At 50.1% G+C, this 25,402-nt stretch overlaps 1 protein-coding gene across 1 annotated transcript in view; it reads left to right on the top strand.

The window, feature by feature from the left end:
* The first annotated feature begins 964 nt into the window (after positions 1-964).
* The window catches only part of Pde10a (phosphodiesterase 10A), a 199,306-nt gene continuing 174,868 nt past the window's right edge, over positions 965-25,402 (top strand). The window contains exon 1 of the mRNA XM_052169735.1: positions 965-1,915. Coding sequence (XP_052025695.1) covers positions 1,003-1,915 — 913 coding nt within the window. The 5' untranslated portion in view covers positions 965-1,002. The remainder of the gene's footprint in view (positions 1,916-25,402) is intronic.

Genomic DNA, 25,402 nt, shown 5'->3' with positions numbered 1-25,402 from the left:
AGGCTGCTAAAGGAATAGGGGACCCGAGTGCCACTGGTGGCAGATGGTCTCTGGGTTTTAAAGCAATGAACTCTTGACATTTCGTGTGCGAACCCTAGTTTGCTCCTTCTATCTTCCAGACCCACCAGGATAAAGTGGTTGATGTACGCGAAGTTCCTTTTAAAGTGGGTATTGGCAAGACAGTCCCGGAATGAACTGCCTTTTGAGACATTCTAATGGGAACACATCCTTGATTTTAAACTTGCTAAATGCCCAAATTTGAATCCCCCCTCCAGGAGCTCTGGCCAAAAGCCTTCTCTGTTGATACTGCCGGGCTAGAGGGAGGATTCCCTGGTTCAGGTCACCCGCCCACAGGCGGATGTGGTTCATACACAGCTGGAACAGAGGCTAGGCTGTGGGTTTAGCATCTGGAACGCCAGATCCAGATGTGCCACCTCCAGGGAGACTAGCGGGCCAGGGGTATACACCACGAGCAGAGTGCCAGGGTGCTGAGACCTGACGCGGCGGGGCCGAGTCCCAGTGGACGCGCAACGTGGGCGCGGGCGGTGGCGGTGGCGGTTCGGGGAGCGCTTGCTCCGCCAGTGGGCGTCTTCTGCCGCCGCAGCCACCGCCGCCTCCACGAGCAGCGGCACTGCGGCGCTTTTCTCCGCTGCTCTGGAGCAGCCGCCACGGCTCAGGCGCTTGAGCGCGCACACACCACGCCACGCCCGCAGGCAGCGTCCCGGCAGCCCCTCGCCCGGCCGGGAAGGACGCGGATCGTGCGTACGAGCCCGCATCCGGGCGCAGCGATCAGGACTCGTCCCCCAGCCCGGGGTCCTCTTGAATCCCAAAGGGAACACGATGTGAACCCCCGGCGGGAGAGGCACCCGAGACCGGAGAGGCGGACGGGACCAGAGCCTGGGCCGCGTCGCGGGGAGGGCCGGTGCTGCGGGGGCGGAGCCCGCAGAGTCCCGGCCGCCGCGCCCTCCTGCCTGCCCCCCTTGCAGGCTGGGGAGGAGGGCCATGGCTAGCCCAGAGGATCGGCTTGCTCCCCACCCCCAGGCCCCACTGCGGGAGGTTGGGGGCGAGCCCGGCCGTGGCCAAGTCCGTCTGGAACCCCGGCGCAGCGCGGCCAGCGGGCGGAGTGCAGTGGGCCTGAGCCTAGCCCGGGAGCTGCTCGGCTGCGGCCGGGAGGAGCTAGCGGCGCCCCCGCCCCTGTCCCGGTCCCTGTCTCCTGCAGGCCACGCCAGCCCCGCTGGGGGCCCCGGCGCCCGCTCGGTTCTCAGCGCCGGAGGCTGCGGCTGGGTGGCGGCCCGTGCTCCCTGGGCGCTTGCCTTCTCCTCCCCTGTCCCCTCCTCCTCCTTTTCATCTTCCTGGTACTTCTGGCCGCCGCCCCCCCTGCCCCCTCCCCCTCTTGTCCCCTCCTCATCTGCTTTTCACCTCCCCGCGCGTCTCCCGGGAAGGGAGGGAGCAGCAGCGGCTGGAGGAGGAGGAGGAGGAGGCGGCGATGCTGGCGGCAGCGGAGGAGGAGGACAAGAGGCAGCTCCCTTGAGCGTCCCCCCAGGCAGTAGTCACCGCAGCAGCGGTGGCAGCAGCAGCGGTGGCAGCGGCGGGCGGCGGCGCCTCTTCCTCTCGCCTGCGATCCAAGGCTTGCTGCTCCCAGCCCGCGCCGGGCCCCGGCTACCTCCGCCGCCGCGGCTTCCCCTACACCCGGGCGCACGCCGCGCGGACTCCTCGGGTTTTCCGGGCGCCGGCGGGGGCTGCCCTGGCCTCGGCGCCGGCTCTGCCGCCGGTGGCCGAACTCCGTGGCGGCCCCGAGGCGCCGCCCTCCCCCTTGCCACCGCTTGGCCGCTGCTCTTCGGCTCCGACATGGAAGATGGACCCTCTAACAATGCGAGTTGCTTCCGAAGGCTGACCGAGTGTTTCCTCAGCCCCAGTAAGTGGCCCGGCCCCACGTTCCCCGTGGCTGGGGAGGTTTTCTCGCTTGGTGGGGACGAATCGGGGGCTCAGATCGTGGGGTGGGGAGGGAGCTACTGTGGTGGTGGGTAGGCTGCAAGGTGTGTGTATGTGTGTGTCCCGGACCGATATTGGCCAGTGGGTCTCAGGAAGCTGGTGGCACCTCGGGGGCATTCGGGACCGCCCATCAGTGTAGGGACACCGGGCTTTCCCAAGCCCCGCGTGCGCGCAGAGGAAAGCGTGACCCGGAGGGTGTCAGAGCCCGACATTTAGAAACTAACCTGCTTCCCCAGAGCTGTCCCTGAACTGGCTCATGATTTAGACCATCCAGTTTGTCACCGATTACTCCACATTTCTCTCCAGTCTGTGACCACTTGGCTGGAGTATTTATGCTTCCTTTTACTGGAGGGGTCCCGGGGATCTAAACCGCTGGATTCCTGACGCAACCATGGGGACAGGCAAGGCTTGGCAAACCCAGGATTCCAAATGTGGAGGGATGTACCCGAGCCTGCAGTGACTGTGTTCTGGCGAGTGGACCAGTAGGTATGGAGCTGGGTGCACCCACCCTCATGAAGAGGACGCAGCACCCCCACCCCCATCTCCACCCCAGCCCACCTCACGCATATTCTGGGGAGCTGGTGCTTGGGTGTGTAAAGAAAGCCAAGGAACAATGGGGCGTTAGCATAGCAGAAAAAGACACCTCTGGCTCCCTCGGACCAGCAGGACGACTGTAGCATGACCTTTCTGACCTGCCCCTCCCGGGTGCAGGGCTGCAAGCCTTCTGGGGCAGGGGCAACGGAGGGCGTGTCAGGGGGAGGGGGCCAAGATTGAGCCAAGAAGTCAAAAGCCGCTTCACTAGAAGGAAGGAGGCAGGCAAGCAGACGATGTTTAGGAAAGAAGCTCTAGACACGCAGAGGAGGGATTCGCTGCTGTCGTGGATGGAGGGCGAGCAGGGTGAGGACCGGAACACTGGGGCGGGAAGGGACCCGGCGGGACCTGGTGGGAGAGTCTGTGCTCCGAGAGGGAACATCCGTGGGAAATTGTGAGACTCTGGGCATCTGCTCCACCCTGAGCATGGATTTGGTGCCACAGTCCACCGCGTGCGCACCGAGCCTTTGTCTGCTTTCTCACTGGAAAGCCGCGCTTTTTGCTTTGCTTGCACCAGGCTGAAGCTGCCAAGTTGTAAATGAGCTTTCTTGCTACTGCTCCCAAGTACTACTCACTCCTTAACCGGAGTGGACCTCCGCTCTGGGGGACATGGGGTACCAGGGTTGAGACCCTCCTCAGGACCAGTCTAGGTGTGTACCCAGGAGCCCCTTAGGGTATAGCCTCCAGGTAGGTGATCCCCCCCCCCTTTCTGGCTGGGTTGACTCCCTCAATCCTGCTTCCCTGGCCTTGGGCCAGTCCACAGTAGCCTCATGACCCAGTGGCCACTCACACACCTGCAGGCAGTATTCAGCAAATCTCTGCTTAAACTTGCTTGTTGACTCAATTGCCTGGAAGGGTGTGGACTCCTCCGTGCTCCCAGCTGGCCTCCAACCCAGAGGCTTCCCCCCAAGTGTGTGCTTCCCCATCCCTGCATATGTGATTTAGGGGTGCTGCACATTGGGTATCTTGGCACAAGCTTGTACTCTTGCCCTTAGACTGTGGTCAGTAGAGACCGTACTTTCCAAAAGGGACTCCATGGATTGGCCCTGGGTTGGGGGTGATGGGAGAAGGTGGGGCCTGTGGACTCTCTTGGGTTGTTGGAATAACCCTAAGGCTTGCTGCAGGTCTTCTGCTTGATAGACATTTCATTTTTTTTTCTCCTTTACTAAATAACTATCTTTTCTCTTTTGGCAACTGGCATACACATGCATGTGCTTGGGCAGGCTCAAGCAAATGTCACACGAGCAAGGGGCATTTGGCTGGAACACTTTTTTTTTTTTTTTTTTTTGGAGAGTTTATGTTTTCGTGGATCTATAGGTGCTGTCTTTGTCTGAGGTAGGGCTGACATTGAGATAGAAAGTATGGCTCCGAACCAAGATGAGCAGTTTCAGAGAGGCATCTGAGTTATCTTGGGGTACCCTATCCTAGAGTTATCTTTCAGAGATCTACACTGTACATGATTCCGACTGAGAGACGCTATCCCTGCTAAGGTATGCTCACTCCAGTCCCCATGAACAAGGCTTCTGTAGCTTTGTTTGGGATACAATGAGGGTGGTCAGTATTAGGTGCTTGTAGACAATCTGTTCTCACGCACCCCTCACGCTAGAGTAGAGGAAGAGATTGACACCTGACGGAAGACTACTCTACATCTATCCCCCCCAACACATACTCTTAGGGGTTCTATTTTTGTCTAAGGTCAAAAAGCAGGCCACTTGGGGTCTCAATACTGAAGGATCTGAAACTTGGCGGTTTTCTCAAAAAAAAAAAAAAAGCCTTTGGAAGGAACTTGTCTATTTTCCAAGGACATGAATATACACAAAGGTATTCAGATGTGTCCCTGTGGGGTCGGTTTTTGAGCTTTCTTTTACTTTGAGCTCTCTGTCAGCCAAACAGATTGTCAGGCACAGGCTGCTGAACCCTGAGCCCAGATGCTACTTAGACGAGTGCACACTACAGTTCTTTTGTGAGAAAGAGAACCCCAAGGAGAAGGAGGCAGTAGCCTCATCCCGTTTCCATTTTGTTCTGTGTTTAGGCTTACCTGGTCACGCACTGAGCAGGCGCTTGCCTGTAACCACTGCCAGCACCAGATCCTGTCCTAGCTGGGCCCTCTCATTGAAGCACGTGGAAGCCACAGATCTGTTGTGGGTTAGTAGGCCAAGGTGAGATGGAGCCTCGCAGGCAGAAGCTGGTTCGGTGTTGATGCGCATTGCTGCAAGTGGTCCGTGTGTGGTCTTCCCACCTGATGCTGTTCCTCTGTCTGAATCAGGCCATTCCTGAGTTCACATCATTTCCTGTTCTCTCGGTCAGATCGCTAGATCTCTGCTTTTCCTTTCGACTGCTGGAAGAGTTGCTGATTAAGTAGAAAAATCTTGCCCAGGGAAAGACAACAATTGTTGTCCTGGAACATCCTCTGGGTTCATTCTGCATTGGGGGGTGGGGGGTGGGTAACACTGCAGGTCCAATGGGAATTAGAGCCAGCTTCCTGTAACAAATACAGGTTGTCTGTGCTACCTAGTCAGCATTGTGATACATTGTGGCTTGGCTGGAGAAGGCCTTACCTTTGAAGAGCAGGAGACGCACCTGTGAAAAATAACAGCTCTAGAGATGAGAATCCCAAGCCACAAATACCTCCCCCACCCATGTCTCTCTGTGTGCTGTATGTTTAGGAATTAACTACAATGATGAACAGAAAGAGCGCCGTGCATAAAAATAGAAGTGTGTGTTTGTATGTGTGTGGTGTGTGCTTGTGTGTCTGTTTGCATGTGTGTATTTTTGTGTGGGGAGGCGTGGAGGGTGGCGATTCAGGGAAAGCAAAAGAGGTTTGTGAATGCAGAGTGTAAATGCCTTCCTACTTCAAATTACGATATGTTCCTCAGACATTCCAGCAAGAGTGTACTTTTGTAGGACTTGTGAGTCTGTTACTCGCCGCTCTTAAACTGTTTCCCAGGGTGTGAGGACTGTGTGGCTGATGGCAGGATACACTGAGATAAATATGGTCTCTGCGAGAGCAAATGTACCCAGTACTCCACACAGCACCAGGATTCACAGTCCTCGGCTCTGTGAAGCTGATGCCACAGAGGAAAACTGGACTCAAGGCCCAGCGCTGCCTGCATTCGGAACGGGTCTATGTTCAGTCAGGACCCCAATCACAGCTTGTTGGAGGGGGACCCACGTGATCTGCAACACAACTGTGTGGAGGGTGTCGAGATGACTCTCTACTTCCCAAAGACCTGGCATACAGACATGGGCGCCCCAAAAGGTGACCTGAATAGCATGCTGTGAATTCCGGCCAGGTTGGGTGTGGGTAGGGAGTGTCATCAGCTATCCGTGGAGGGGTGAGCTGGTTCTTGGCTAGGTCAGAAGTCCAAAGGGCAAAGCTATTTAAACTGGGTGGTGTTAGGCCATTTAGATTATTAATAGGCAATCCCATGGAATCCTACTTTTCATTTGAAATAAACTTATGTGGACAGAGGAATCTCCTAAAAGTTTAAATGACAAGGAACTAGAAAATCAGAAGACAGGCCTTCTATCTCATATATTGATATATTGCTCTGGGAGAGTTTGTTTGTCTGCTTTTGTTTGTTTGTTTTGCACGCAAAACATTTTGTGTCTCAACACAAAGAAGAACATACTGAGTATCAGGTAGGTTAACCTTGTGTGGTGAGTAGTGTGCCCAATCAGCCCAATTGCCACCCTGCTTATTTTAAACAGTCCGTGCAATGCAGGAGATCCTCTCTTCAAGTCTGAAGGAGAACTCTAAGGGGCAAGGAGTCTATGGCTGTGGCAAAGGGCAGTATAGGCACCCAGAATTCCCCTGGCCTGTGTATCTGCTACTTCCCTGCCTTCGCTCCAGCTTGCTTTCTAGAAGGCAGGCTGGAGAGGACTGTGGGCAGGGCCTTGTCTTTGTTCTGATGCTGAGGCATAGGCAGGGGTAGACTCATGGAGAAGGTACATTAGTGGCTTACGTAGGAAAGTTCAAAGTGCCAATAAAGCAGAGTCATCTATGAGGATATAGTATCCATGTGCGACCTGGGCGCATGTGGCCTTGGACTCAGAGCTGACACTACGCTCTCAGGCCTAGCATTCACGTGTATTCCACAGAATCGGTTCTCATGGGGCTATAGCTCCAGGAGAGGGTGAGGTTTGTTCCTGTGTTCTCAGCAGAGCTACAAGGAGACTCAGATGGAGGCCAGACCAGACCCCAGCGGAATACCCTCTTGATGTTTTATAGGATGTCAGGCTCAAGTCTCGAGGAAACAGGGAAGAGGGTTCGCCTGTCAGAAGCCAAAGGAAAACCTACTGGGCGAAAAAGGCACCTTTAAAAGTCACATACCAGCTTGACCAGCCAAGGGGAAAGGAGTTCAGGTCTATGGTCTGAACTAAGGCCTCTTTGAAAGGGACAGTCTTCTGTGTTCAGAGATGATGATGGATGTGGAGGAAAGCCAGAAGGCCTTCCATGGTGAAGGTGGAACAGAGGCTATGTCTCTGTGGCAGTCCTCAGCAGTGGAGATATAGCTAGGAACGGCACGGAGACCTTGTGTGTGGTGACACTCAGAGAGATAGAGGATAGAGGGATAGGGAACATGATGGTTAGCTGTGTAGACATTGGATACCACGGTTCCTGGTTTGGAAGGCTGGGGGTTGGGCTGTATGATTGGGTTGGAAATCAGGAGTAGGTTGTAGGATTCTTGAATTGGGCGGTACCTGCTCTCTACTGCCCTCTAGTGGTGTACAGAGCGGCTACTGGAAGGGAACCAGTGAAACACCCCAAAAGGCCCAGCAGAGACTTCATCCAGAGGGCTGTGAAGGTCAGTCTGGAAGGACCAGAGTGGTATAGCATAGCATGAGCAATCATGGTGTGGAAAGCAGTCAAGAGAAGAGTTGCCTGGCAGACGGAGGTGCCCAGTGGAGACTGTGCAGCTGGAGCTGGGAGCTGCAGCCCAGATGTCTGGGATGTGATGAAGACTGTGGATTGGCCAGAACAGGGTTGTAGACCAGGGAAGAGTTATGAGCCACTGAGTTCTGTGATTTATGCCCTTAAGCCTCATCTGAGTGTAATTTGGGAAATGAATCTTGGAGCCGTTTGGCAAGGGAGTGGACAGTGGTCACCGAATCAGGGGCATGGCAGTGGACATGAGATGTAGTCGAGGGTTTGGTGGTGTCAAGTGCACCAAAGGCCTGTTGCTATAGGGGAGAGCTAGAGAATGCGTTCCTGGCTTCTGGTTACTGGTAAGGGGGCCCAGAGGAGGTAGTGTTTGGCGGGAGCAAGGCAGAGATATTCACGGTGTAGCAGATGTTAGAAAATCACTTAAAGTTTTACCATCCTCAAGGCTGGAGAAGAAAAAAAAAGAGACGTGACATTTGATGCCCCCGTGGGGAGTCATGGTGCATTGAGGCAGCAGCTGACGGTAGGATGGAGAGTGAGTAGTGGAACCAGAGGGCAGAGGATAGGTCTGGTGCGGGCAGGGAAGAACAGAAGAATGCATCAGGAAGGAGTGAGCTGAGCATCTGCAGGTGACAAGGGACAGACACACCATGCCACTCCAAGAGGAGCCTCCGAGATCAAGTAAAATCCAAGGGCCAGCATGTCACTAGCAGACCTGTGGAGCAAGGGGACCCTGTGGCTGTGACTTCATCCCAGAGATGCTTGAGAACGCTCACCTGCTGAAGTCAAGGTGTTTGGAGAGCTAGGTTCTGTAAGGGGGACAGGACTGGGAACGCTCAGACCCAACAGGCAAGGTTTTCGGTAGAGGGGAGCGTGGGGAGCATTGCTGCCGTTGTTGCTAACTCATGCTGGGAGTAACGAGAGGGTAAGAAACGTTTTATCAGGTGCTAACTCCTGTTACTCTAGCTGGCCAGCATTTTTGGTCTTTTGGAGGACGCTAGACAGGAGAGTGAAGCCTGAGAAAGCTTTCAGGGAACAGGGAAGAAGAGAAGTAAGTATCCGTGAAGAGAAAGGCAGGGGCGTGGAAGGTCTCCTGGGTGCTTGGGAGAGGCGCTTAGTAACCCGCAATTAGATGGGTGTGGGGGAGTGACCTGTACCATTTAGAAGGGGAGCTGTGAGAGAAAAGCCGGAGTTTAAGAAGCAGACAGCTACTGCTTCCTAAGATAGAGTGACAGGATCAGGAGGAGCGGGCCTGAGGAAACAATTCTGTTCACCATCACAGCGCCAGGAGAGCTGCACATTGCAGGGCTTATAAACACCCCAATGAGAAACGACCCCCGGGGTGACAGCTGAGCGTTGTCTTGGAAGAGGAAGAACTGGATGGTTGCAGACACTGACAAGAGGAAGATTCCAGAAAGAACAATGGATCTGAGCAGTGTCCAGAGGTAGAGATAGGAAGCCAGGATCGGGGGAGCCCCAAAGCAGGGCTGTGTGGAGAGCATAGGACACAGGGGGCGGGGGGAATTGAGGACATGGGACATTGTGTCATTGCACCGTCTCTTCCAGAGGACCTTCTCTGTGCTGACAGCTACCTCTCTAGGTCACTTGTCCTTCTCAGGTCTGTCTAGGTCCTCCTGGGCTTCTGCGTGTCCTGGAACAGATGGTCCCCTTTCGGATCTGGATTTCCCTGGTCTTTGTCTGTCTCCAGGGTAGGGCAATGCTTCCCTCCTAAGCTCTTTACCCGCCCACCCGGGACACCTCCAAGCAGTCTATTGAAGGAACAAGGGAGGGTGTTTTAGTGGAAGAATCTTAGCCAAATAGCCCTTTATCAGAGCTAATTTTCCTAAAAGGGAAGAAACAATGAAATCGTGTGGCTGCAGAGCTCTGCTCCATGACTCGAAGTTTCGTTCTATTCATTATTATTTTTTTCATGTAATCCAAATACACTCTTTGGCACCAGCGCCCAAGCTTTTGCGTCACTGTGAACACAATACTTGACACGCAGTGAGGTCAATGGGGGAACAGACAGCCCGAGTCCAAAGGAAGGAGGGAGCCCTGCTGGTCTGCATTTGGGTAGCCTCAGCTGGCTTTCCCTGGGCTGCGGTAAAGCTGGTAAAGAGCCTTTGTTACTTTGTTACTTCGAAGAAAACATTTCCCACATCTCCGAGACAAAGTGTTGCACCGAAAGTGCTGAAAGATTGCCACGTGTGTGTTTGGAGAAGATGAGTTATTGATCAAACACAAGCAGATTTGGACTTTTTAGAGTTGGCACGTTCAGAGAGAGGAAACGTTCTGCATGGTGAGCACCAATGGGAAAGAAAGGAGGCGACTGGCAGGAAGGAGTGCAGCCCGAGGCAGAGCAGTGCAGCCCGAGGCAGAGTAGCATGTATGACAGAATGCATTGGTGTGTTGGTTTTATTGTTTCTTTTTCTTTTTTCTTTTTTGAGTGGGAACCAGGGCCATTTAGCCTCAGATGTCTTTGAACTCAAGCAAAGATCATGTCTTCTTCAGCCTCTACAGAGATGATATTGCAGATGGTCATTACTCTAGATGTTTCCTAAAGAAGGCCAAGTGCTATCTTAGACACCCATGGTGTCTTTTACATGCTATTCTAAGGGTCACGTATACTTTGAGATTTTTCTGTATGACACAGCTTCAGAATTTTGCTCATGAAAATATTCTTGTCTAGCCGGTCACTGTTTCTTTTAGGGTAATACTCCTGTTTCTTGTGATTAACCATATCATCGAATAGTTAAGGCTGATTAAAGAACTGGTTATAAAGCCTTAGTGATTAGAACAACATGCTGCTGGCACCAGACAGATAGACAGACAGAGACAGACAGACAGCACAGCACAGCAGACCCAGAGCTAGGCAGGAACGCAAGATGTTACACGTGCCCTACTTTATGTGCTAGGAGAAAGGGTAAATGGCTGAAGAGATGATCTGGGGACAAGAGAGTATTTGCTCAGTAGAAAATGAGATCGTCCTGCACACTGTATGCTCAGATTAAATTCAAAATGGTGAATATATTTAATATTGAAAGGAAGAAACCATAAGAAGAATAGATAGGCAGATAGATAGATAGATAGGTAGATAGGCAGATAGGTAGGTAGGTAGATAGGCAGATAGATAGATAGATAGATAGATAGATAGATAGATAGATAGGCAGACAGATAGGTAGGTAGGTAGATAGGCAGATAGAGAGATAGAGAGATAGATGGACAGATAGATAACACCATGAGGAAATTCTTTCTGGCTTTAGATTAGGGGAAGCATTTTAAATCCCAGCAGTAATCAAAGGAAGGGCTGACTGAATGAGGAGACCGAGAAATAAATTCCTTTTGTATGGCTCTGGACAGGGATCTGTCCCAAGGGAATAGCCAAATGATTTTCCCCTTTCTGCTACCATCCAAGCAAGAGCCAACCGTCCGTCCTTCAGCACAAGGTGCTGTCTGAAGTAGTTAAGGAACACCCCACCCAGGGACTTGAGCAGAGCCCATGGAAAAAGAGAAGTGAAGGACACCCCCCTCCCCCCAAACAGTGTTCTGCTTCACTGAGAGGATACCTGCACTTTAAAACAACACTATTTTCCTGTGCCCTTGCTGCATGGGTTAACACACTTTACAGCAAGGGTGCAAACCCTATCACAGCTTCCTGTGGAGAGTATTAACTGGCAAAGCCTTTGAAGAGGGCAATTTGTCAGTATTGATCAGTATTAAAAATGTATGTATCCAGTAAACCAATAAATTGTTCACCTGGGACTTTATCATTCGGATGTTGCCGTCAGAGTGATTTCTGCGAACAGTGCAGGGCGGGGCTCTGAGTGTCCTCTTAGAGGGTCCAGTGAAGCAACTTTTTGTAGCAGTAAAATTGAGTACACTGCTACATTAAACAAAAAAGTCGCAGCAGCAGCAACAACACATGAGCAACAGAGGTCTGACGTTGTCTGCATCCACACCCAGGCACTCTCGGACCCTTTGAGTTAGAAAGGACAAAAGAAACCTATTCGCTTCTAATTTAACAAGGACATTTAGTTGGCCTTACTGGGACTTGTAGGGGACTGAATGTGAGGGAGACTTCCACCTGGTTTCTATTGGTTAGGACCCATCCAGAAATCCTACCTACGTGAGACTGCACCGAAACTTAGTGTGATTAACCCTGAGTAGCTGGGCGCTGCTGAGGCTCATTTTTGTTGACCGCAGGTTTTTGATCTCAGCACCTGAAGTTTCCTCAGTTGCTTTCTATCATTTGGAAATGTCAAGCCAGGGATATTTAAAAGAGAAAGAAAAAAAAAGAAAAAAAAGGAAGAAAAGTGACACGCATGTCCCCACATTCCCCATTTAAGCGCCAGCTCCTTTTCTATGCCACACACCGATGTGAGAACCAAAGCAAGTACTTCTGCCTCGATGCATTTCTGACTGATAGAGCCCTTGGCTTTGGATTTAAAGTGTCAAGTCTTGCTTAGATGTTTGGAGGGCTGCCCAGTCAGGCTAAGCTGGTAGAAATCACTGTGCTTGGCAAAGAATGGAGAGGCCTCGTCGCGTGGCTGCGCTTCTAGAGCGGGTGAAATGTAGACATGTCCGTTCTAGCTCATAAGGAGCTGTCTGAATGGTGTCCTATTCATTGTCAGCCACTGTGCTGTGATAGCAACTTGCGGATATGCACAGGGAAGGGGCAGAGGACACTTGAGCCTGCCACTCTCTCCAGCCAGCCCTGGCCTAAGAGTTGAGTGGCAGCCGCTGAGGACTCCCTAGGGGTTAACCATCTAGATGAGAGTTTGAGAGAGCTTCCAGGCTTGAATGGATGTGGCTAGACCCTGCCTTGAGGCTTGATTTATCCACATCCTCCTGCCATAACTCTCCCCTGGCCTTATCTCAGGCTTCAGGTTAGAGTGGTTTCTCTGAGTGCCTGAGATTCTTTCCCGGGCCCCCGGTTCGGATGACCACCCTTCTCATTTTCCGGTGTCTCGCTTGTAATGTTGACATTTTTCTTTGTCTTATCACTTAATATTATTTCCTTCTCGTCCACCCGTTGGTTTTATTTTAGCCGCCACTTCCTTCCTAGTTACTGGCTTTTGTGAGAAACTGTGTGTGTGTGTGTGTGTGTGTTTTGGAACGTCAACCTTCCTCGACCCCTGCAAACCTGAGGGTGGTGTACTCCTCCCCAGGGCTGGAGCAGGTAGTCCTGCCCCTGACCCCGGGACCAGAACCCTGTGTCTCCAGACAGGTTTTCTTCCTGTGGAGTGTTTATGAAACTTCCACTCACAGCTTTCTATTCCCGATCATGCGAATCCTGGCCCTTTTTCTCCGTGGGCATGGTGTCTTTTTGGAGTTCCTACAGACCCCTGGCAAGGCCTTTCTTCTAGAAGGTGCTCTGGTGAGTAACATTAGGACCCTGCCTTAATTTACCTCTTACAGATCTCACTCTCTGCCTGAGAGTTTTGGCACCTTCTGTGTTTTGTAATTGATCTGTTCTGTTTGTCAAAGGGTTGCCATTAGGAAATCTGTCCTTTTATTTTATTTTCTAATTTATTTTTGAATTTTCATATATATATATATATATATATATATATATATATATATAATTTATCATTTCTAATTTTTAGAAACTTAAAACTATTCCAACTTCTTGTATCTGAACTCCAGTCTGGCAGAAGTATCATTGCTTCCCTTCGTCCCTTTCCTTCTTTGTTGATGGACAGCTTGGTCTTGGTTGGACGTTCTTCTCTAGGGCTGACAACCTTTCTCTGAGCACACATGGAAAGCGAGGTGTTGACAAGCTGCCGGTGTGTGCGCGTGCGTTATGCCACCGTCAGAGCTCGGGGACGGAGCCTGTGTGGACTGCTTGCTTTGCTTGCTCGCGATGGGAAGACAAGGGAGTGATGTGCATCCAGAGGAAGGGCAGAGCAGCCGTTGTCATATCCTGGGTCCCTTCTCTAAATGGTGGCATGGCAGTCTTGGTGACATCCAAGTGGCGGGAGCCAAGCGTGGAAGCCTGAGGTCCCCGCTCTGCCTGGAAGGTGCTTCTGCCGGTGGCAGGAAGCGAGGCTTCTGGAAACACTGACAGCAGGAAAGGCTGGACTTGTCCAGCAACTCCACTTTCTTGGCAAGAAATGAAAGGAAAATGTGTTCAAAATAAAAGGGAAGAATTTTTAGAAAGAGAAAGAACAACAACAAACAAACAAAAAAAAAAAAAGCAATTGTCACTAGAATTCTTCCATTTAGGGCAAGCTATTTGGAGAGGTTGTGGTAGGCAGTTCCCCATGTATGGAGTCTCTGCACTGGCAGGCTCTGTCTCTGCCCTGTCCTAGCTCTGAATGCCTCAAGTTGGCTTAGCCCCAACCTGGGAACATCTGTGAAGCCTCCTGCTGTGTGTTCAGTGGAAACCCAGGGGAGTGTGTGGTGGAGGAGCATCGGGTGGGGCAGTCCTGGAAGGAGTGCCTCAGGAAGGAGGCAGAGGATAGGGCCCCTTGTTCTTAGCTTCTATGTAGGGGTCCTCTTATAACTGGCTATTTTCTGTTCTGCTTGTATTGGTTGATCTATGGCAATGAGATGAGTGGTCTTAGTTCTATTCTTGTGCAAAGTTGTAACTTGAAGAACAGCAAGGATGTGTCTTGAGGACACGTTCTGAACAAGTTGCAGTTTGAATTCCCCTAAGAACATTTCTGTATCTCATTTGCACATATTGGGAGGAAGCTGTTAATAAGTTGCATGAACTTAAGACTGCGGATGGTTTGGGATTGCACCTTTATGTCTTACAATAGTTTGGTATCCTTTAATTCTTTAGCTCTTCTGAAACCACCTGTTGCTTCTGTCTCAAAGAAATTGTGTATCGATGTGCACCATCGCAGCCATTGCCTGCTTCTTCCTGTGCTCCCTCCGTTCAGGGGCTCAAGGCAGTAACCTTGTCCTGTCCTAATAATCTGCCTTCCTCTGGAAGCTGGGGCTGTCTTTCTGGATGATCGAGTGACCCCCAGGGGGCCATGGAAGCAGGAATTGTAGGGAGCACTACTTCAGGACACATCTGTCAGAGGAGAATTTGCTTCCAGAATTCAGCTCCGTACTCTCTCAGAGCTCTGTCTGTCAGTACGAGTCTGTTTTCTTCAGTGCCTCCTCTTCCAAAGAGGAGATTTGCAGCCTTGTTTTGTTGTTGTTGTTGTTTTGTTTTGTTTGTTTGTTTGCGTGTTTTTAAAACAGTGTAACTCTGCCTGTCCCTGAACTTACTGTGTACATCAGGCTGGCCTTCAACTCTCACAGAGACGCTCTTGCCTCTGTCTCTTAAATTCCAGGGTTAAAGAGATGTGACCACCATGCCCTGCATAGACTTGTTTTAAAGTGAAACTACTTTTGAAATTCTGCATAGAGCACCGGAATGTTCTATTTGCAATGTTTTGCTTTGACTTTCATACTGAGTGTGAGTGTTTGAGAGAGAGAGAGAGAGAGAGAGAGAGAGAGAAAGGGGGGAGAGAGACAGAGAATGAAAGACAGAGAGGGGAAGGGAGAGAAACAGAAAGGAAGAGAGAAGCAAGGCTTTTCCAGAAATCCCTTAGGGCATGGCTTTTGCCTGACTTCATGCAAGCGCCCCATTGACATCATCGCTGACGTCATCGCTGACGTCATCGCTGACGTCATCATGGGACTGGGGCCAGAGTTTCACTGAGGCCTCTGTCTTCCCTCCCATCCCGGGCCGTGTGTAATTGTCCCTGCTCTGTGCCAGTCTGGCCCATTTTCCTTCGACGGCCTGTCATGGTCCTATTTTGGGACATGACCTGCTGTGGAGCTGCTTGCTGGGTGCTTGGCCTCTCTTTATTCCAACTTCCTCTCTTCCTTATGTAAAGACACTTTCTGCCATCTCCCCAGTGGGAGAAACCAGGAGGCTATCTGCAGGCGAGCTCAGAAGTTGGCTTGGTGACGTCAGAAACTAGCTGCAGTAAGCAAGCCTGTCGGAACGCTCAGCTCAGCCGTGGCGTAGTTCTGGTTCTGGTGGTTTCAGAACTACCCCAGTTTCAGTAAGAAGGATTGCTCAATAAGGGCAAGGCTTAATTCAGGTCCAGGCTTCTCGATACAGAGGTGATCCTTGGGTAGGATGGAGGGAAGGATAATTACGGCATCAGTCTGGAAGGAGCAGCTGCTGATGGTCTCTGTGTGAGACATAAGGGTTCCAGCTGCACCCGGGAGGCAGCACCTGGCTTGGACTCCCAAATATTCTTTCTGGAGGGCTAGGGATGCTCCTGGCTTAGCCAGGGATGCTGGGCAGGGAGCAGAGGCCAGGGGGTGTAGCTGAGGCGCAGTGTAGATAGGCTGAAGGTGAATCTGGCGAGACAGAGACAAGGCACCACTGCGGAGCCCGATGGTAGAGTTGGCTGAGAATAGAGCAAGTTCCGGAGTTTCCGTCTAGTTCTGAAGGGGGCAGCCTCCTCCCTTGGAGCGTCAGGAAGCCATTACTGTTCCCCACTGCCGACTCCTAGAACTGTTACAGGGTCACCCTCTCAGACGTGGCCAGCAGTGTCTCTTGATCTTTTGCTCTGGTGCCATCCAAGTCGGGCACAGCACTCAGTTCTCATTTAAGTTATTCGTCTTAGAGGAAGAAGAGTAATTTTAGAAAATGTGAATTTTTGGATTTTTACCTAAATCTGCCTCATTGATTTTCATGTTTCATGTCCAATATCCCTTTACAAGGGCAAACAGACAGGTATATAAAAATGTGCCCCATGCCCGAACCATATGACCTGTGTGCGATTTAGCAGAATTTAGAATACTGCAAGATGCCTGCCTTTGAGAGGCAAATGCAGGACAATTGTCAGTTCAAGGTTAGCCTGGTCTACCTAGCGAGTGCCAGCCTAGGCCAGAGCAGTGTGACACTCTATCAAAAACAAACAGAAATCAAAACAAACAACAACTAAGCAAAAGCCAAAGAAGAAATAACAAAAGGATACTTTAAATGTGCCACGTCCTCCTTCCTTCTTGAACATTCCAATTCACCACAGAGGTCGCTGAGGTACTCCCAGAGGTCGCTGACATGCTCAGAACGGCCGGCTTGTCATGAAGTCTGCGTGCCGTCTTTATTCTTTGGATCTTAAGTAGTTACTGTTAGTGCTTCTGGAGATGCTAGAGACAAAGCACTGTTGGTTAATTGGACCTCGCAGCAAGGTTTCTCCAGGCCCGATTGAGCGCATGACATCTGTAGCACATCTTCCACTGTGGGGGCATGCCACCGTTTAGTGACAAGGGAATGTGTGGGGAGGAGCCTAGGAAAACCACTTTGGTGTCACTATAGGAGCCCCTGGAGGATCTGAGGTAGGAGCTCACTCAGGTCAGGTCCAGGTTCCCGGGATCTCAGGACGTGGAACGTCCCAGAGGCCGCGCACAGCGGAGAAGCCCATTTCCTTCAGTCTTCGCGACAACTTTCTTCTCTGCTTGTTTCTTGTCCCAGCGTCCACCTTCCGACAGCTTACAGGTTCTGCTTTTACTTTAAGTTCTGTTTGTAATTGACAGATGAAAACCGCATCTTGTCTCTAGGATGCCACATGTTGATATATGCGTGCGTCAGGGATGCTTACGTCGGGCTAGAAAACGCCTCTGCCGGCTCATCTCCATGCCAGTTGTTTTATTTGTGGAGCGGGTATTGAAAATTTGCTCTTACTAGTCTTGAAATGCGCACTATGAACAGCTGCTGTGAGAGAGACATTCCTCTCGCCTCACAGAAACCTTGAATACTGGGTCATATTTCCTTCTTCCTATAGTCTCAGGAGAGGCAGGAAGACCAGGGGGCAGCAAGGCAGGGAGGGAGTTCTGGTAACGTGGGGGTACTTTGTTAAACCAACCAACTCATGGCAAGCCCCAGGTCTTCCCTTCTATCTTCCTATCTGTGCGTCTGCCCATCTGTCTGTCTGTCTGTCCATCTACCCTTGGTCTCCACCAGTCAACTGTTCTGTCTTAGAATTATGATCTAGGAGTGAGACACTGTCACGGGCATGCAAGTTGGAATGCATTTAAATTGTGAAAGTTATGAAATTATGTTTTCCATTCTGATTCAGCTGTTTGACTTAACATCGAAGATCAGCTGTCCAAGAAGGCGTGCAGCAGAGAGACTCCATAAATGGAACGAACTGCTCTGCAGTTCCATATTTGCTGTGAAAACATGTGGGAACATACCTCATTCCCAACCATTCAAGCTTGTGATAGAAATTTTCATATGTCAACTGAAAAATGTGTGAGAGTGTACTGACAGGGCTGGCAGCGGGGTGCTGCGGTAGAGTCTGTGCACGAGGGGAGTGCTCTTCCACTCGGGAGTGTCTCAAAGCCCCAGCCCTGGGCAGAGCTGCCAAACAGCTGTAATGATCAAGTTCTTTGACGTTTGGTTGTTGTCTTAGTCAGGGTTTTACTGCTGTGAACAGACACCGTGACCAAGACAACTCTTATAAGCACAACATTTAATTGGGGCTGGCTTACAGGTTCAGAGGTTCAGTCCATTATCATCAAGGTGGGAACATGGCAGCACACAGGCAGGCATGGTGCAGGAGGAGCTGAGAGTTCTGCATCTTTATCTGAAGGCTGCTAGGAGAAGACTGACTTTCAGAGAGCTAGGATGAGAGTATTAAAGGCCATGCCTAAAGTGACACGCCTACTCCAACAAGGTCACACCTCCTAATAGTGCCAGTCCCTGGGTCAAGGATATACAAACCATTAGAGTTGTCGAGCCTGTAGGGTACTGGAGACCTGAGGTTGTCTCTGCAGTAAATGTGTTGTCTTGGCACTGAGTGGTTCTTGGGATTGGGCTTATCTCAGCATCTGAGTTGCACTGCGATCGGGCTTTCTTGATCAGCATTTTCACATTTATGAGGCTGTTACTCTTGTAGAATACAGTCTCAGTGCCCACATCGTAGAGAGAAGCTAGAACCCATAACCTCATACACGCCTGCAGGCTGGTTGATAGAACTCAAGAGCCAGGAGGCTGGTGTAGCCTGAAGCGTCTGAGGAAGGACAAGGGAGAGGGACCGGCTGTGTCTATCATCTGGCGTGGGGTTGTGGTAGATAGAGGAAGTTTCTGGGTGGCAGTTGCTGCCCAGCCAAGGACACCTTTGTTTCCAGGTGAAGTAGAGGATCATGAGGCATCATGGAACCTGCCTTCCAGAGTCACATTGAGCTCTTGTCTTGCAGAGCAAGCAGGTGACACACGGAGGGGGGGGGCAGGTGGTGACCAGCCCCTTTGTACCACAGAGGGCACAGCTGGGACACTTGAGGCTGGGGTCCAAGGCAGGCTGGAAGCTCCTTTATCTTATGATGGTACAAAGTGCGTGTCTCCTGAGCTGGAAGGTGCTGAGAAAAAGAGAGCCCGTGCCTCAGTCTGAAGCCTAGTGAGTAGATGGTCTCAGGCCCTCAGCGGGTGCCTGTAGCCTCCTCTGTCCATGTTCACCCCCTCCAGACATGACTGGCCTGCCTGGCTCGCTGGCCCTGCCTTCCAAGAAGGCTGAAGGGCTCACCTGCTTATAATTTATTCCAGAAATAAATCTTTCAAAATGCGCGGCACCACTGTCCTCTACTTCTTAGATTCCGTATTGCGAACTTCCGAGTTTTCCTTTTTTGACTTCATGAGCTGAGCTTTAGACTCTGCCTCCTTACCACACAGCCTTAGCCTTTCGAGGGCTCCTGAGGTTTTCAGGTCTATTTGCCGCAACAGTTAAAAAGCTGAGAGTCCTAGGCACTTTTGTTAATCTGTCTTCGGACTTTTGAAGTTTGTCACGGTGACTGTGCCTCTGATACAGCCTAGAAATGATGCAGTCTGGGGGCTCTTCATTGGGTTCCTTTTCTCTCGCCAGTGAAAGAACTCAAAGGCAGGAAAAATCTGAAGTGTAACAGGGAGCAGCAGACAGTGTGAACAAACCCAGCACTTTAAGGAGCATTTCTTGGGAGTGAGGAAACGTGCACACAGCAGGCAGACAGACCCACAGACAGACAGACAATGAGAAAAATCCTTCACAAAGCAGGCATGGGACTTTGGAAGCCAAAGAACGTAATCTCTCTCTAAGACCAGCCTCTGAAGTCTTTTTACTTTAGCTTCGGTCATATTGAAAACAGTTGAGCTTTGCTCCACAACTGTGGTGTGACCTCTCCTGATGAGACCCTGGGCCTGCTGATCAGGTCCATCAGCAGGAGGCCGGGTGGAAGACAATGGTTGCCAGGTTTCTGTCTCAAGTCAGGAGAATGAGGGTGGATGTATCCTGGAAACCGGCTACCTTTATTACCTAGCTGTGGCCCCTTCCCTGTCTGTCCCCCTACCAGGGAGTCTGTCTGTCTCCTGGTCTCTCATCTCCTTGCTGCTATAGAGCCTAGCCTCTCTCCCCTGGGTCAGCTGGGAAGGTTTGTCAGCCTGCCTGCACTGTGGCAAAGACCCGAGGGGTCTGGAATGATCACCACTGTCTGAAGAGCACAATTTTTTCCTGCATCAGTGACATTAGTTGATTACGTGACATGTATTCTAAGAGTGGTGATGACCCCATTGTAGACCTTGTAGACACAGCCAAGGACTAAAGATCAGGGAATACCAAGATACTCTGTGCAGCACAGTGTACCTTATATTAACCTCTGCTGGGCATTTAAACAGTCTCAAAGAGCAATCTTTATTGCATTTAAATACAAATGGTACAACATTGTTGCAAGTCCTATCCAGGGTTCTTTGACTCCCTAGGTGTCTAGATGCAGTTACATGTAGCCCTGTTCAAGGGAATGTCTAGAAGAGGGAAGTGAGACCATCATTGTAGCTGTTAATGGCCATGAAGACAGAGCAGCATTTAAGAGTGCAGCTGCATTGTTTTTATGTAGTGTTATGTAGCTTTGAGATAAGACATTGGCTGGATTTTTTTTTTTAACTTAGTTTCTTTAAGTGTAAATATTAACTGTTTCTGTTTGTTTGTTTTTGTTTTTGTCTCATTGTTGTTTTGTTTTTCTGCTCAGGATATACCTGAGTAGCCTTTAAAATCTGCGAATATTTTAGGTTAAGAACAGAAACTTGTACGTTTACACACGAGAATTGTCTGGGATGTTCATTTGATACATATCTGCTAAATAAAGAGTTGTGCTAGGGGCTGGAGAGATAGCTCAGTGGTTAGGCGTGTGTGCTGTTCTTGCAGAGGACTATAGTGAGGTTCCATACGTACAGAGTTGTGTTTCCCAGCCACTCATGACTTCAGCTCCCCGGGGATCTGATGCTTCTGACCTCTGCACGCATGCGCAAACCCATACACACCGAACCCATTTTTTAAAATTCAAATAAAGGCAGAGGTACACATTGAACTATTTAGGGGATGAAGAACCATCAAAAAATTGATGGTTATTTCAATTTAGCAATGTCAGAGATCTGCGGAGACTCAGTGTCCCGCCCAGCATGGCAATGCACAAGCAGAAACGTGTTAACTTTTAAAGCATTAAAAAAATCGATGAACAACAACAACAAAGAAATCAGGATATTTTTTGCTTTCTAAATATTTACACATGTAGGAGCCTCACAGTAATTAAGCCTGCATTTCTTGCCCCCTAATGGAAAAGAGTAACACAATGGGAGGGAACGTTGCCGGCCTCGCTCTGACACAGCTCGCTTTTTGTATCTCCCCACCAGCGTCCTGAGCTCTGCAGTTGAGAACGGCTGTGGAACTGACCTCTGGTCAAGATGCCATTTCATCTGAGTTTGACTTTTTACACTAAGCAGTGGATGGGAAAGTTCCAGATTGATCGGCGAGTGGGTAGTCTATGGAGCCCTAAACACAGGAGTGCGGGGGACAGAGATTGAGACAGGCAGCTTGACTATCTGGTAGTTGGAACATTGGTCCCTCGGCCACTAGTGGTGTGATCCCAGGGGGGGCACTCATCTCCAGCGGCCTCTGTCTTTCAGCCCCCAGCCGCCACCTCTCCAGTCTTGATTGGGATAAAGGTAAAATGGTAGACGTGGACATCCCTTTGCAGACTGTAAATTTTAGCCCAGATCTAATGCACTCTATGGCTTTGCTGCAAAACCCAGGGGGCGGGCAGAGAACTTGAGGATTAATAGCCAACCTTATGTAGTAGTGTTTGTGGGATGACGCTGTGCTTTTAGGCGGAGCCCAGCACCTGTGGTGTGGCAGCCAATTTGTCACCGTTGTTTGAATATTCTATTTTAGATTGCGAGGTAGGCAACTCGATGCATACCTTATTATGCGATGTGGGTGTTGCGTGGGCAACCTAACCTCGGGATGACGAACTTAACGTTTATCACTTTTGACTAGCAAGTGCTTAAATGATAAAGTTTAAGGTTTCATGGTATATGCTTTTTAAACCATTTTAACTCTGTTGCGTTTGTTTGTATAATGCTAGCAATGGTAGACTATAAAGATGAAGTCTTCTCTCAAAAGACCAGTGTAGGGAAGATGCTCTGAACGCAGGGGATTAGCCACCTGCTTCCCTCCCCTCAGAGCTTAGCACAATGGCAAGAGCTGGTTAGCGAATTAAATTCTGCTCTAAGTTCCTTTCTACTTCTCTCCTTCCTTCCTTCCTTCTTCAGATTGGGATCCCTACTCTGTTTGGTGTAGTTATCAATAAAGTAAGAGAGGAGAGTCACTTCTGAGGAGAAAGAGTCAAAACACTTTCTGAGTCGGTTGGAGAGTTGGCTCAGAGGTTAGGAACACCTACTGCTCTTCCAGAGGACCTGGGTTCAATTCCCAGCACCTACAATCAGGTGACCAACAGTCATCTGGAACTCCAGTTCCAGAGGACCCAATGCCCTCTCTGGCATTCGTGGCACTGTCGGTGTGTGCAAACACATACATAGGCAAAACACCCATCTACATAAAATAAAGCTAAAAAATATCAAACAAACAAACAAACAAAAAGCCCACTTTCTAAGCAGTAGGCTGAGATTCTTTGCAAAAGCCATAGCCTTAGACTCTGGCTCGATACCGTTTTAGGTTGGCTCCTTTCATCAGCATAAAGATATTCTGACCCATTCCTAGCAGAGACTTCCCTGACAGCCACGGAGGCCTAGACGGAGGAGGTGGGGAGATGAGGGAACAGAATACAGCCCCCCACGCATATAGGGCTGTGGAGAGTACAAGCTGAAACCATGTTTTCTTGTTTCAAGAGGTAAAGACAGGGCACGCTTTTAGAAGTTGTTTTTTGGCTGTGGGAAAGTCAAGGCAGATTTTGCCGTCTGCTCTGGCTGGGTTCCTGCATTGTAAATACCATGCGCTGAGAATCCCCGTGGCTGCCCTATGAAGGCTCCAGCACCCATCTGGGAGGATGCCTGGCCCCTCCGTGAGAAAGGGGTGTGGGCTGATGGCTCCGTCCTGGTCCTCCTTTGCTGGTGCTTGGGTGAGGAAGGTTGTGTCACAGGGGCAGGGCCTCTCATAAGACTTTGTGTTCTAACCCTGTCATGCTGGCTAGCACACGGTGCACCACAAACCATCCACCTAGCTTACACATAAAGAGAAAGCTTAGCACAGGCTTTCTCTTTATGTGGTGTGCCTATGCTGGGTCATTTTCAAAGTCTGGTGTGTTTGGGGCACCTCCAGCAGAGGTGTGGAACTGGGCTTCTGGTCACACTATAGGCCCATGAGAACATTCTAGAAATACAGGCAGGAGTTCAGAGTGTGTGGTCACAGTTATGGCAGGATCCAGGGAGCACTAGAGCGAGAGGAGCCCCTTTGAGCTATGGCTGGTGCAGTAGAGGCAATGGAGTGTTGTTTGACTGACCTTGAAGGGTGCTCCTAACCATCAAGGGGAACAGGTATCCTGGACCACCAGAAGCTAGCTTCAAGCCTGGAAGCTGTCCTCATGCCTGGGAGGGAATGTGCACAGTTCTTTATGCCTCAGTTGGGTCATCCACAAAGTGGGGTGAATATGACAGACTGATAAATCTATGATAGGACTAACTTAGTTACAATGACCACAGCCAGGATGGGTCCATTAACATCTCAGACAGACAGCAGCCTCTAGAGTAGGCTCCATCACCATCCATCAACTGTGCCCCAGTGGTGTGAGTGGTTTGTGAGAAGCTTCCCAGGTGGCAGAGTCCTCACTGAGTCTGTGCTGCATCTATAGCAGGACACTAAGGGGTGGACAGCTGCTGGCCCAAGGATTCCCAGGGCTTAGGTAGACTCCTGCAATACAGGGCTTCCTGTCAGTCTGAGAAGAGTTTCTGAAATGCTGTCAGTCACAAGATTGGTAGGCTCCTTTACAACAACAGGCAACTTAATTCTCAAAATTCTCTACCTTTGGAAAGTTGGGAAAATTACAGGTTTACATTTGTCTTTTCTCTTTAGAATAGTTAGACCTTTGTGGGGAATGTTCATGCATGTCTCTGTGTATGTGTGTGTGTGTGCCTGTGTATGCATGTGTATATGTATGTGTGTATATGTGTAGGTAATGCAATGTGTGCGTGTGTGTGTGTGTATGTGCATGCATGTGTGCATGTGTGTGTATATCTCTGTGTGTATGTCTGTGTGTGTGTATCTGCACATATGACTGTGTGTGGGCCTGTGTATGCATGTTTATATGTATGTGTGTATGTATGCATGCAACGTGTGCATGTGTGTTTATGTGCATGCATGTGTGTGTATGTGTGTGTATGCCCATGTACACTTTTCCATTTGAAGAAGCCAGTGAATGACAGACAAGCATATGGGTCCACTACCTCAGCATCCTCTTCACTCACGAGGCTATATGATGTGCATCCTGTGCACTAGGTAAATAGGAGATGCTTATTTACCATACCAATATAGACATCTCCTTCTCTACCTGCACATGTAATTATGAATTTGAAATTTGTGAAGAAAAATAAAGCAGGGTGTAGGAGTGTATGGGAAGTCATAGGAACAGTTCCCACTGTGTGCAGAAGGTCATGGGAACAGTTCCCACTGTGCAGAAGAAGGCCATGGGAACAGTTCCCACTGTGTGCAGAAGAAGGCCATGGAAACAGTTCCTACTGTGTGCAGAAGGTGATCATGGAAACAGTTCCCACTGTGTGCAGAAGGTGATCATGGGAACAGTTCCCACTGTGTGCAGAAGATCATGGGAACAGCTCCCACTGTGTGTAGAAGGTGATCATGGGAACAGCAGTTCCCACTGTGTGCAGATGCATGACAGAACAGCAGCCTTTGACAGTTTGCAGCACCTTTTATTCAGCTACGGGAGGATACAGCTCAGCAGCTGCACGCTTGCCTAGCACATACAAGGCTCTGGGTCTGATTTCTAATGCCTCACATGCTGAAAAGCGTTCTCTTCAAGTTAAACAATGACAATTCCTGACTCATTTTTTTTTTCATAATTTCCTTAAGTGGATCTCTACAGTATCTACCACATTTAAAAAACACCAGTCAAACTTTATTGACTGACATGGACCACAGAGACAAAATTAGCTTACCACTCTGCAGAGTTTGGATCAGTGACTCACTCTGCCCGGGCCCTCTTCCTTCCTCACTGACTGACAGTTGGCAGGGTCACAGGGCCTGCATGCCTGCAGGCGAAATGGTGCTGACCTCGTCTGAGGGTGGCACTTAGGAAACTTCTAGAGCTGACGTGTTCATGTTGGTGCTAGGACGTGAGCTGTCTATGAATAAGTAGCTCAGTGGGTTGTAAAATACCCCCTTCCTTGCTTGTAAAGCCAATGACAATGCTCTGTGCAACATGCTCCCTAAGAGTTTTGGTTTGCACAGATCCCCTCATGTATTTGGATGTGAATGAAACTTTCCCTTCTAGGAGCTACTACTCTTTATAAAGTTCATAGGTGTCCTTGCTAGGTTCACTTGTCAACTTGGCACACCTGGGAAGAGGGACTGCCCTCAGTTGAAGAAGTGCCTCCATCAGGTTGGCCTGCATGCAAGGCACTGGGGCATTTTCTCCTCTCCTCTCCTCTCCTCTCCTCTCCTCTCCTCTCCTCTCCTCTCCTCTCCTCTCCTCTCCTCTCCT

Source organism: Apodemus sylvaticus, chromosome 23 (assembly GCF_947179515.1).
Source record: "Apodemus sylvaticus chromosome 23, mApoSyl1.1, whole genome shotgun sequence".
Taxonomy (NCBI): Eukaryota; Metazoa; Chordata; class Mammalia; order Rodentia; family Muridae; genus Apodemus; species Apodemus sylvaticus.
The sequence above is the reverse complement of the archived record's forward strand: the minus strand, read 5'-3'. Positions and strand labels throughout refer to the sequence as shown.